Source organism: Phascolarctos cinereus, unplaced genomic scaffold, assembly GCF_003287225.1.
Source record: "Phascolarctos cinereus isolate Bilbo 61053 unplaced genomic scaffold, phaCin_HiC Scaffold_5;HRSCAF=322, whole genome shotgun sequence".
NCBI lineage: Eukaryota > Metazoa > Chordata > Mammalia > Diprotodontia > Phascolarctidae > Phascolarctos > Phascolarctos cinereus.
The window spans coordinates 29,218,727-29,231,690 of record NW_027555958.1 but is presented as its reverse complement, the minus strand read 5'-3'; the positions used below and the strand labels follow the sequence as shown (position 1 = coordinate 29,231,690).

General features: G+C 43.6%; 1 protein-coding gene across 3 annotated transcripts in view; it reads left to right on the top strand.

Moving 5' to 3' along the window:
- Positions 1 to 601: 601 nt before the first annotated feature.
- ULK2 (unc-51 like autophagy activating kinase 2) overlaps positions 602 to 12,964 on the top strand; it is a 76,765-nt gene continuing 64,402 nt past the window's right edge. For 2 of the 3 annotated variants that reach the window (XM_078154753.1, XM_078154752.1), the window contains exons 1-5: positions 602 to 787; positions 2,570 to 2,662; positions 3,569 to 3,610; positions 7,199 to 7,238; positions 7,478 to 7,509. In XM_078154753.1, coding sequence (XP_078010879.1) covers positions 698 to 787; positions 2,570 to 2,662; positions 3,569 to 3,610; positions 7,199 to 7,238; positions 7,478 to 7,509 — 297 coding nt within the window. In that variant the 5' untranslated portion in view covers positions 602 to 697. The remainder of the gene's footprint in view (positions 788 to 2,569; positions 2,663 to 3,568; positions 3,611 to 7,198; positions 7,239 to 7,477; positions 7,510 to 12,964) is intronic. The other variant, XM_021007056.2, reaches the window with a different exon arrangement.

The following is a 12,964-nucleotide window of genomic DNA, read 5'->3' as shown; positions in this document are numbered from 1 at the left end:
GGAGCGCGGGCCTCTGCGGGTCAGGCGCTGGGGCTGCTGCCGCGGCGCGGTGACCGGAGCCGGGGAGTCATCCCGACTCCCCTCGAGGGGGAAGGAGGGCCGAGAAGCCGGGCCGGAGGGGCGGGGGGCGACTTGGGCGGGGAATGGCGAGAGCGCGGCCGGCGCCCTGCCCCGGGGGCGCGAGCGGCTCCGGGGGCGCTCAGTGACAGCGGCCGTCTGCGGGCTTGGGCCCAGCGAGGCGCAGCGGCGCGGGGAGCCGAGGCACCGAAGGGAGGGAGGCAGGCAGGCGAGGCGCGGCCGGGAGGGGACGGGACGCGAGCGGCTTGGCTGGAGCTCCCCCAGCGGGGGCCGGACCATGCGGAGGAGCGGCGGCGGCGGGCGGCCCCCGAGGCCTGGCTGAGCCCCGGCCGCCGGGCGTCCTGCTGCCCCGCCTGGGGCCGCCGCTCTGTCGGCCGCCGGCCCCCCGCTTTCTCGCCGCCGCCGCCCAGGCCCGCCCGCGCTCGTTGGGGCTCCGAGGGAGGCCGCCCACCCCCAGCATGAGCGACCCCGCCGCCCGGCCGGGGCCCGGGCCCGCAGCCGCCGCTCGTGTCGCCGGGGAGACGCCGCGGTCGGGCCTGGGGGCCCTGCGGGGCTGAGCGGCCTCCCGCCTCCGCCCACCCCCCGCCGGGCTTCATGCCCCACGCCCAGCACGCCCAGCATGGAGGTGGTGGGGGACTTCGAGTACAGCAAAAAAGATCTCGTCGGGCACGGAGCCTTCGCCGTGGTCTTCAAAGGCCGGCATCGCAAGGTAGCTGCTGCGCGACCCCTCCCCAAGGCGGGGGCTGGGAGCGATCCCGGCAGCAGCTGTGCCTACCCCTCTCCCCTCCCCCAGCATCACCATCTCTGACCCGGTCCCCAGAGCCCCTTCCCCAGCTTGTCATCTCAAAGCCAACTTGTGAAGGTGGGAGGGGGCGTATGTGGGGGCGACTCAGCTGCTCCCAGCCTTTCTCCAACACACCCACTGACGTGCTGCCTTCTTGTTGTTGTGGGTTGTCTCGAGATGCCGCGGGTGCCGAGTGGGAGGCCCGAGCGCCCCAGGACGACAGCGCCGGCGTGCCCCGGTCCCCCCTCCCATCTCCCTTCCATCGCTTGTCACTCTCCATCCCCCATGATTGACAGTGCTAGTGTCTCTGGTTTCACCTCCCCCCATTCTCCCTCCGTTCCCTCTATCCCCCCCTTCCATCTTTCTCATCCCCTCTATCCTTTCTTCGCCCCCTCTCCCTTCTCCATCCCCTAGGATTGACCACACCAATGTGTCCCTGGTCCCCCTTCCCCCTCCATCTCCCCTCCACGAGCTTGCCCAGATTCCACCCTGCTCCTACCCAAGCCGCAAAGGAATAGATTTGCGGCTGCCAACAAGTTTCTGACCCCCTTCCCTTATCAACCCCACTGGACTTGACCTTCTTACTGCTTCCTTCCTTCCTTCCTTAAAAACAAAACAAAAACAAAGAAAACAAAAAACAAAGGCCAATAAAACCTGACTTCCTTTAGGAACTGGGGGATTGCAGCCTCTAGGATACATTTCTCTAACTTTTACATTTTAATGGATAAGGTGCTGTTACCAGTTAGTGCATTAAGGTTGCCTTTACGCCATCAATTTAAAAAAAACAAAACCCAAAACCCAGCTCTATAGGAAACAGTGTAACTGTGAAACATTTTAAAATCAGATCAGGCCTTTTCTTTTCTTTTCTTTTTTTTTTTTTGGTAACTTCGTACGTGTAAGCAAAAGCAGAGGGGTCTGTGTTCGTTACTGGAAGGAAATCAGTCCTTTTCAAACATATTAGACTTAGCTGTATGGAAGGCCTATTAGTCTACAGCTGTCTGCAGTTTTTTTTCCCCTCGGTTTGTTTGTATTGTCAAGATTGTTTTGAGGGCCTAAACCATATTCGACAGGCAGAGCTCCATCTACCGACAACCATGTAGTGTTTTTCTTGCTTCAAGTTAAATATATAGTTTGTTTATAACGTGAGAAAAGCTTTATCTTGTTTTTCCCAAGACTCCCAAATACTATCCATCTCAGACGTTTTAAGCAACGATGAGGCTAGGGGCCTTGTGGTCTTTGGGGAGTCCAGTAGTTCCAGTGTTTGTCATATTAATGTTGATAATTGTAGACCCAATGGAAAATTGGCTGCCCTCCCATTGGCTGAGGTTTCCCAAAACTCAAGTGTCACGTTTCCCAGCATTATTTCGTATGTACCCCAGACAAACATAGCAACACCCCCCTTTGGGTATTATAGAGTATGAGTGGAAAAAATGATTTAACCATGGACTTTAAAAAAAAGCAAATGAGTATGCTCAAGACTTTTTTGTTTCTTTTTTTTTGTCAGCTTAGAAGTCTTGTGCTTTTGAAAAGCAGTTGTGTCAGGTTTCAGAATCTGTTTAATGTAAAGGCATGTCAAGAGTAGAAATAATTGTGAAAGGTTTGGCCATTCTTTTTTGCCAAGAGTCCTAGATTAGCACGCAGGGGTGTGCTAAAATTTGAATTTATTTCAGTGCTAATCTAGTGAAATCTTTGTTTTTTCCTTTTCAGAAAACTGATTGGGAAGTAGCGATAAAAAGCATTAATAAAAAAAATTTGTCAAAATCACAAATACTTCTTGGAAAGGAAATTAAGATCTTAAAGGTATGTGGATATGTCTTCTTACTTTGTATCCCTTCACACTATGTTCACGAATGATCCTTAGCAGCCTTGACAGGCAGAGGCCTAGAATTGTGGGAAGGCAGCCAGGAAGCATTCACTATTGCTCTGATAGGAGGGACCTCAGTTCTTTGGAATACTTGATACTCTAAAATATTTTAGGAGACTAAATTGATTTATGACTAGATAACATTTCTTGTTTTCTTTCATTAGATTTAGAAGTCAGTGGAAACTGGTAATATATTAAATCTGACTTCTGAGGTTTGTTCTTTTTTCCCAGTGATGTTATTGAGAAAGTACATACTTCCCAATGGAGGAGGAGGCACTGTCTTTATCTTGTACAGTTTTTGTATTTTCAGTTGGCCACCACAATACAGATTCTGCTTTTAGCTCCATCTCTGCTCAATTGAGGAATTTTTCTATTAAGTTGTGTTCCTTGGATGTGTGGCCTTTCATGTTCACTCCAGAAATGAAATGTTTCCTTAGGCTAATTAGCTGTCACCTCTCAGGCAGATAATGGATTTTATAAAGTACTTTTTAAATTTTATCAGTGATTCTGTTGCTGTTTAGAAATTGTACATTGCTTTTAGGTAGTCAGCTATGCTATCTGTGGCCCTTTCAGCCACATCAGTCTGTTTTTTAGGGTTGAATCAATTATTTTTACCTTACAAGAGTTCTTTTTATATTTAATTAAAATGCAGGTAGTAGAAGAAATTGAGTCCTTATATTTTCCCAGAAGAAGGCTTATCAGACAAATCTGTGTTTTATTTGCCTATTTGTAATGTGGTAATAATTAATATAGAAAAGTTATGCTTTGCTTTAATCTGTTGGTCTCATTTTCATTTAACTTTTGTTAAAAGAAATATTTTTATGATTGAATTTGTTTTATAGGAACTTCAGCATGAAAATATTGTGGCTCTCTATGATGTCCAGGTGTGTTGATTTGGATTCCCTTTTTTCTTACTGTGATGTCTGTTTCTTTAAGTATTATTTCATTGAAGATTCACATAATACCTAGGAAGTCTTGGAAATGAAAAATTGAGAAAATAACGTTTAAATTCTTGCTAAGGATGACTGGATTATGTAATAGATATGTGTATGTGTATACGTACATATATGTAATATATGCATTTGTATGTATACATATGTATATGATTAGTTTTCTCCAACTGGATATGGGAACTTGGATAGCCTCATTTAACCTTAGTTTCCCCCTGTAAAGTAAGAGGATTGGACTTGATAATATGTAAAATTTCATTCATCTTAAGATCCTGTGTCCTAGTTAAAGAAGCCATTTAAATTACATGAATTATTGGCCTTAAATGAGGCAGTGGAAAAGTAAATTGGTAAATATTGGGGATGTATATTGTTGCCCTGGCCTTGTATTTCAGGCTAGTGATGCTTATTAACATTAAATACATCATTTCTCTGTTAATAAATATATAAAGGACTATGGGAAATTTGGTTGTGTGATTTTTTTTTCTTACCTTATCTGCAGAAGTGTAAGTTGAACATTCTTTGTGAAATTGAGAGGATTATAGAAGGAAAAATAAGAAAACAAAGCTAGTCGAGAAATCCCTTGTTGGGAGTGGGCAGGATCTATTTCTCTTCAGAGGCTTGTGATGTAGTCTGACTTAAATCTCTGTGGACAGAGCATCAGCTGGCATGGCCTTACCCGGTATGAGAACTCTAGACTGGTATTGACTCTAAATTTCCTGATTTCAGTGGCTTACCAAAAATCCTGCGAAATTCAGGGTAGCTGCTAATGTCCTGGGTTGGGAATGTATGTTGTATATATACCATTAGATTTTTTTTTTTCTGGCAGTGATTTCTTTCCCTCTTTGGGGACCATTCTTTGGTTGTTGAAGGAAATGGTGTTTGCATAATTAAAAAGCAGAATCTTAGAATATATCTTCAGGGTGGTTGGATTAGCAATTGAATGATTTTGTGGGATTGTGGGGTAGGTTTGGCTGCCAGGGGACCTTTTTTGGCCATAGCAATTCACTGAGTACAGTATACTAAGGCAGTGGTGGGCAAAATGGAGACCTTGGCCTGACCCTTAGGGGTATGTGATCAACCTCATCGGTAGAATGAGGGGATGTGCCTAGATGCCCTGAAGACCTTTCTAGCTCTATGATCCATTAATCCAGTTGGACAGTGGGAAGATGGGTCACATCCTGCTTTTCCAGGAACAGCCACCCGTAGGAATGGTCTCTAATACAACCCTGACTATTTTTGTCCCCCACTATTCTCCCACTCCCCCCCCCATCCTGTAGGCACCTTTCCAACCTTTCCCCTTGTAAGCTGAGCTTTGGCCCCTCAAGAGCTAACTTGTGTGAGCACCCGTAGCTGCATTGGTCAGGTGCCTTTGGGAGAATTCTTCCACATCTCCATCCCTTGAGGCTTTGGCAGGTACCCCTTTAGATGCTGGGGCTCTGCCATCTAGGGCAGGTAGGGACTAGTGAGTGAGAGCCCTGCCTTGTGCCTAGATTGAAAACTTCCCATTGACCAAAGGATATCTTAGGGCCAGTGGGTTTTTCAGTTTGGGGTGGTTATGTTTTGGTTCAGATTACATCTTTTGCCTGTGTTTGGAGGCACTTGAAATAACATGGTGACTTTACTATGACAACTAAATGATACTTCATAAAACTGGTGATGAGGAGGCCCAGAAATAAACTAGATTGAGAATAGATTGGAATGGAATGGAATTTGGGTCATTTGGCCCTGATTAGTGACAAAGATGCTGAATTTTCTTGAGATTCCAAACTGATAGCATTATTGGGAGAGAGATTTGGGCAGAGTGTTTTACGTTCCTTGAACTTGCCCAATGAAGTAGGTAAATACAGAGCAGTCTCTTATATGGATATTTTGTCAGTGGAGTGGAGTGGAAAAAACCCTGGCCTAGACACTGAGCTCTCCCTCTGTGCTCCTGCTTTGCCCCAGGCTAGCTCTGGGTAGCTGGCCTAACTTCTTTGGTTTTCCTTACATAGAAAGTGAGGAAGAAGATGCCTACGATACATGGTTAACTTTATGCTTTTGGTGTTCTGTGAGTTCGGATGTGATAAGGGTGACCATAAAATGTGGTGTTCCTCTAAGGCAGAGGAATAAACACTTAGTCATGGTTTTATGGGGGTGAGTATTGTTCTTTAATTAGAATTTCTAAGGTCTGACAGTCTAGGACGTTTTATCAGAATAAGTGCAAATCATTTCTTATCCTCTGTAAAAAATGAGGGGCTCATTTTTTTTTTCCCTGAAGGTTTTAGGTTCCACATTAATCACTGCCTTTATTTGGGACAAATGTGGAATTGGTAAAAGTTTCTCTTTACCTATGACTTAATGCTTTTCAGGCTACTATGCCCAGAAAGATACCATTGTTATAAATGTACATGATTTGTGCAGCGACACATTGGCAGATTTCTCCATGTTGTCATCTTGTAGTGAAAATTGAGAACTTGGAGCTGTTTGGAGGGAAAAGAGAAACTGTGCCAATGTCAGGTGCATATTTCTGCCACTACTTCTTGTGGCTTTTCTGAAATATGTTTGTTAGAGTTACACAGAGATTTTTGTATTTTATTTCCAAATGGTCACAAACTTAAATATTGACAGTTAAGACCTGTTCAACAAACATGCCCATGCAAACTCATGACTCCCTTCCTAAGCCTTCTTAAGAAATATTCTTGGGGATGGGGTTGTGTTGGGAGTTAGGGGAGAGCAGGCTAGACTATTTTCTAACAGAATGGAGTAGTGACACATCTCTTTGGGAGCTAGAAATGCCTGGTTCCTTCTGTGTTCCCCTATCTTTATATCAAAGAGAGATAATAATAACTCAAACTTATAGCACTTTAATGTTCACACAGACTTTAAAAGTATCTAGGAAGTGTACAGCTACTTTTTAGAGAGTTACTACTTGTATTATATAGTAATATACCATTTAATATTGTATATATTTATCAAAAATTGAGACCATCTGGTATGAACTTTCCCATTTGTATAGACAAACATGTCCCACTTTTGAGGCAAGTCCTTGGTTTCTCACAGCCTGTGCGTCTGGGGAGTGAAAGTTTTGCCTGATTCTACCCTGCTGGTAAGGCTTCAGATTTGCTTCCAGAAACAAGTTGTCTGCTCTTTGCAGGCTGCCTGCCCAGTGCAAAGAGCCAAAAGGTTGGTGATGAGTTTCTATAAATTAGCTCTGTGTTCACATACCCATGAGGGATACAGGAAAGGTCAGTGGTGGTGAAAAAGGATCTCATCTTCCTACAGTTTCCTTTGGCTTCTTCTGAGTGCCCCTAAGTCTGGGGTGGGAAGGAAGAGAGTGGAGGAAAAACTTGTCCTTAACCTTTTTTTTGTTAATATCTGTACCTGAGAAATGTGGCGCAGAACAAAAGCAGGCTCTTGGTGAGCTTTGCTGATATGTTTGTCACTTTGATGAAAAAATAAAGAAAAAGCTACATTGTTAGAAATGATTTCCTTGCTTATTAATTTGTTTCCTCCTCTCCTGCTTTTTTTTTTTTTTTGGTCTAGGCAATGGAGTTAAGTGACTTGCCCAGGGTCACCCAGCCTAGTAAGTGTTACGTGTCTGAGGCCAGATTTGAACTCAGGACCTCCTGAATCTAGGGCCGGTGCTCTATCCACTGCACCACCTAGCTGCTCCTCTTCTCTTGCTTTTAACCTGTGCTACCTATAGACCATTTCTTATTGGGAGGGCACTATTGTAGAATCTGTTTTTAAACGTGAGTTGTCTTTGGACTTGACTGCTGGGAAAACCAGCATGTGTAGCATTAGTTTCCTTTGATTCTGCAGGTTTGGTATCACCATGGAGGACCGTGTGCCGGGTGGGTACTTCCCACGTGATACTTTGCCATCAGGGACCTGTCTTTGCAAGGAGGTTTGGACATTACTGAAAAACAGTTGTTTTTAAAGTCTTGTAGTGGCTGTGGCATTGAGAACTCGCTCACCTGAAAACAGGGCTATGTAATAATATGCCATTGATCATATTAGGGATAATTACAAAAATAACTAGCATTTATATAGAGCTTACTGTGTGTACCAGCTACTGTGCTAATCACTTTATAAATATTATCTCCTTTGATCTTCACAACAACCCTGGGAGATAGGTGCAATTAGTATCCCCATTTTATAGATGAGAAAACGGAGGCAAACCAAGGCTAAGTGATTTGCCCAAAGTCACACAGCTGGGAAGTGTCTCAGGCTGGATTGGAACTCTGGCCTTTCTGACTCCAGGCCTGCCGCTCTGGTCCTTTTTAGCTGCTTGATATTTGCACCAGCATGTTCAGTGAAGATACACCAAGCGTCATTCCAGCTTCTAAAATTTCTCTAAAACTCCAGCTACGCATGATCTGTAGAAAGTATCATTAAAAAAATTCTAACATTTGTGTCTGTGCTTCTTTTCTATACCTGTAATTCTTTCTTTTTTTTTAATTACCAAGTGAAAATATCACCAAAATATGATTTTTACAAACTTCAAATGTATATGAATTTTGGCATGAATCCTTTAGTGTGGTTATGTCAGCAAAATAATTTCCCTTTTTGGTGTTTTCCTGTGTGACCTTTGCACATAGTAAGTGGCATATAGAAGCCTGTTGCATTAGATCAAGTGGTGGTACTCGGCAGTCTCAGGCTTTAGTAAAGTGTGTATTACAGTAGTTGCTTTATGCACCTGAAGATCTCTCTCTATGTGGAACCACAGTTTCCACAATAGAGTAAGAACTTGAAAACAGAAAAAGGCCTAGCACAGGAGCACCAAAGTCGAAGAATTACGGTGGCCCGGTGGAGATGGTTCCTATGAAAACTTGAGAGGTTTTTGATAATTTTTCATAGTGGTGCTTTGTTTGCTTCTGTCATTTTTGGGAGAATGTTCTTGGATTTCACTTTTGGTTTTCCTAATACCTTTAAGTTTTCCTTTCTTAATTTTGCAAAAGAACACTTAGTAGGTAAGGTGTCACTTTATGGGTCAGAATGTTTTAAATTGGGGATTCTTAACTTTTTTTGTGGCTTAGACTTCTTGCAGTCTGGTGAAACTTATGGACCTCTTAGAATAGTATTTTTTAAAAATTCATAATTGAAAGAAATGCTAAATTTCCCTTAGAAGTTAGGGAAAATAAAAGTGTAAAATATTTTTCCCCCACCTACGCTCGTGGACCCCTTCAAATCTCTCCACAGACTCCAGTTTAAGAATCTCTATTTAATTTTTTTTTTTTTGGTCTTGCATATGCTGTGCTGTGGGGGTAGGGGCAGGTTTATCTAAGCTGACATTAGGGTAAGCCCTTCTCAAGAGTCTTCTGCCTGACTCGATCTGCTACCACAGTAATGGTGACTGACAAACTTGGAAACTGGAGGGGAAATCTGACCTAGAATTGTAGAGGTGAAGACTACGTTTTTCCAGTTATCTCCCAGTCATTCGTGAGTGTGTGTGTCAGGGGGAGGGAGAAGGGTGGGCAAGGAGTTGTGTGCCAGTCCTCACTGTTGCCCTTTGGCACCCCTTTTCTGGGCTTTGCCACTGCTTTGTATGTGCCAGGAAAGGGCGGAATAGTAGAAGAGAGTGGTAACTGGGATGTCCGCTCACGAACGGGGCCAAGATATTCTGGCTTCTCAACTCAGAAATTAGGTGTTGTTAATAAGAAGAACTCTCTTTAGAAATCAAGATCTGCTTCTAGGTTCACGTGCCGAGTGTGACCACATAACCCAGAAGAGTTCGATTTGCTTGTGATTTTCGTTGGGGATAGGAAGGAAGCAAGGATGAGTGAACCAAGAGAACTCAACCCTGATTAGGGTTTGTTTTTGCATTCGAGTTGGTGACAGCTCTTGCTTCAGTATTTGCTGTATTACCCTCTTCAGGGCATAATGCAGTTAGCTGGGCTTTGCTGGTTGCTATGCACCAATGTGGCTCTGAGTCACGTAGCTAAAAACCAGTGCCTTACTGGCCCCTCCCCATCCCTCTGAGCCCGCAACATCTGTGTGGGTTCATTCTGTGGTGCCTGCCACAAAGTGCTGGGAGAAGCGGGGCAGCCAGGTGGCCCAGTGGGTAGAGCACTGTGCCTGAAGACAGGAAGGCTTATTTCCTGAGTTCAAATCCGGCCTCAGACACTTCCTAGCTGTGTGACCCTGGGCAAGTCACTTCATTCTCTTTGCCTCAATTTCCTCATCTGTCAAATGAGCTGGAGAAGGAAATGGCAAACCGCTCCAGGACCTTGGCCAAGAAAACCCTAAAAGGGGTCGTGGGAAGTCACACACGACTGAAGTGACTGAACAGTAACAACGCTTGGAGCCGTCTGTGGGTCCTAGGTCTGAAGAAATGAATGTGATGAGTATTGTTCTTAATACTGTTTAGATGACGTACCTAGCTGGTTCTTGATTATCTCCAGAAATGATGGTTTTTTTCTGAGATATCTCCTCTGGTTGTTCATATGGTCTGTACTGTGAGAATACAAAGTTCTTTTCCTTTTCATGGCGTCTTAATACTTCACATTGAAAGGGGCCTAAAGTCATTCTTGATTGCCTAATTTTACAGATGAGGATGGGATTCAAAACCTCTGTTTTCTGGCCCCAAATCCAGTGTTCTTTACATTCTACCGTGCTCCTTTCTGGTCTTTTCCTGGAGACTCTGGATGATAATGTCACCTTTTCCACTCCCAAATCACAATGCAATCTGCGTCCCTCCTTACTGAAAGGAGGTGCTTGTCCACGTAGACAACATCTATAAAGAGACCTGGGCTTCTATTATGATTATTCAGAACAGTCTAAAGATTTCTCAGTGCATAGCTGATGTTGGAGTTAAAGATTGAATTGGAAAGAAGTAGACTTGAGGTTTCTTCTGCCATTTGGGAGGACTTCAAAGGATCGGTTGAGAACAGATTCTCAAGATCACAGAGATCTGCTTGTCCCCAGGAGGAAACTGAAGTTGTTTTTTTGGTCCTTAATTCACCCTGTGGTCTGCTCATTTATGAAAACGTGTCACTTTCTGTTTGTAGACCCTTCAATTGGTGTGTGATGGGAAGATGATTTCTTCCTTTTCAAGGCAAGCATGTCATGCTAGTTGGAGAAGTAAGCTCACTGTGAATGCTTGCTAGATTTCGTGTACCTTTAAGGATGGACGGTTAGGGGCAGCAGCAGAGGGCTGCAGGCACTGAAGCCCCTCTTGCTTCCTGGTTTTGGGGGCTACAAGCGGGGGCCGTGTGGAGCCCTGTGAGGGGAGGGGAAGGTCCTCAGAGTGGTCCCCTTAACACAAAGCAAGTCCTGGCTGTGCGTCCTTCTGTCTGCCAGAAAGCGGCTCGCCTCGCTTTGTGTGGTAGACTGCTAGTCTTGGATCTTTTTGTGTATGAATAATTGGCAGCACGCAAGATACGTGATCGTGTAGGCACATGTCGGCTGACGTTTAGCCTGGTAGCAAAATTGTAATGCTTTGTATGTTGATGTTGATTGCTAAAATATTCACTCAGAAGAAAATAAAAACCACTTTTGAGCAGAATAAGGAGGTTGGTTTTAAAGAAATTGAACATTGTAAAATGAGTCTAATATTTAATTTTTTAAGAGGATCATATTTGAGAAGATAACTCTCCCTGTTCCTTTGCCGGGGCAGGGGGACTATGGATGTAGAACACTGCGTATGAAGTGTCAGACTTTTGATATGTTGATTAGTTTTGATAGCTCTTTGCCCCTCTCTTTTTATTCTTTATTTTAAGGGACTGATCTCTGGGAAGGATTAGGGGATGGATACAATGGGAAGTATTAGTGATGTAAAAATAAGATATTTATAAAATTATCATATTTAGCAAACAGCCATCCACTTACAATTATCCAGGAAGGGCAGTTATCAGTGACAAATTTTAAAGCATTCAGCAAGGGGCTGTTAGAGGAAATACAGGTTACACTATTTTGTTTTCAGATATTCGAGTGACTTTACCTTCATTTTGAGTTTTCAAGCCCACCTTCTCCTTAGCTACTTGGAAAAGCCTTTTAAATACAAATAATTATGTCCCCCAGATTTTTGGTTTATTGGTGCCATTTCTGTCCTCTCTGTTAGCAGAGGTTATTGAGAATTAACTAATATTTCTCTAGTCAGCAATTCCTAATGGGGTTTTGAGTGGGATTTGTGAATTGGACTTGGTTTTTTTAATCGAAAAACTTTTGAGTGTCTACAAAACGACAAAAATACAATACTATGGATGCTCCCTGCTGTTCCATGATCTTAAAGTATGCTACAGGACACAAAATGCACGTGGAAATTAGGTAGAAATAACTACAAGAAAGTATACGATAAAGGGTTAGTGTGAGGGACAATAAGTTCACTGAAAGGGGAGACTGAGGCCTGGAGTGGAGGTGACAGCACTTGAGCTGGATGTTAAAATGTGTAGGATTGAGATGGTCAGAGGAGGAAGGAAAGAAATTTGATTTTTTTTTCTAATTTTAAAATATTCTAAACTCAACAAACATCAACTAGAATAAATATTTCTGTGTCCGTGGTTTAGCAGAAAGGGGGTTGCATGTGAAACGGCAGGTCTGTTATGGACAGCTTGCATTTTTTCTTAAATATATAATAAATTCAACACATTACTTGCAAAGATATCCTATTGGTGATTCCTTCTGGCCTTCCTTCTCTCCTTGGCGTTTCAGGTATGTGTTTCAATGACCTTCTTTTGTCTTTTTCATATTAGCAACCCTCTCTCTAGCTCCCCCCCCATTAAGAAAAAAGAAAAACATAACCTTTGTTACAAATAGGCATAGTCAAAACAGATTTCTAAGTTGGCTGTGTCATTCTGCAGCTTGAGTCCATCCCCTTATTTCTGTGAGAAGGTGGGTAGTGGCAAGCTTCAGCATCTGTCCTCTGGAATTGTTAATTGGTCAGTCATTCAAAAACCTTTTCAATTAATATGCCAACTGCAATTCACACAGTTCATCTAAAATCCCATTTAGAATTTCCTGGGCAAGTCACTTCACCCTGTTTGCCTCAGTTTCCTCATCTGTCAAATGAGCTGGAGAAGGAAATGGCAAACTACTCCAATATCTCTGCCAAGAAAACCCCAAGTCGGGTCACAAAGAGTTGGATACGACTGAAATGAGTCCACAGCAGCAAAGATGAGAGACAATAGAAGTCCATTCTTTGTTATCTGTGCTTAGAGGGCACAAGTCAGGAGCAGTGATAATCCATCTGCCTTCCAAGAAGCCTTTCAGAGGGGTTTGTGGAAGACTTTTCTAGGCCTGGATCAGGATGATGAGGAGGAAGAGTCTGGATGGACAAGGCACAAAGAAGAGCGGCTAAGAGTAGTTGGA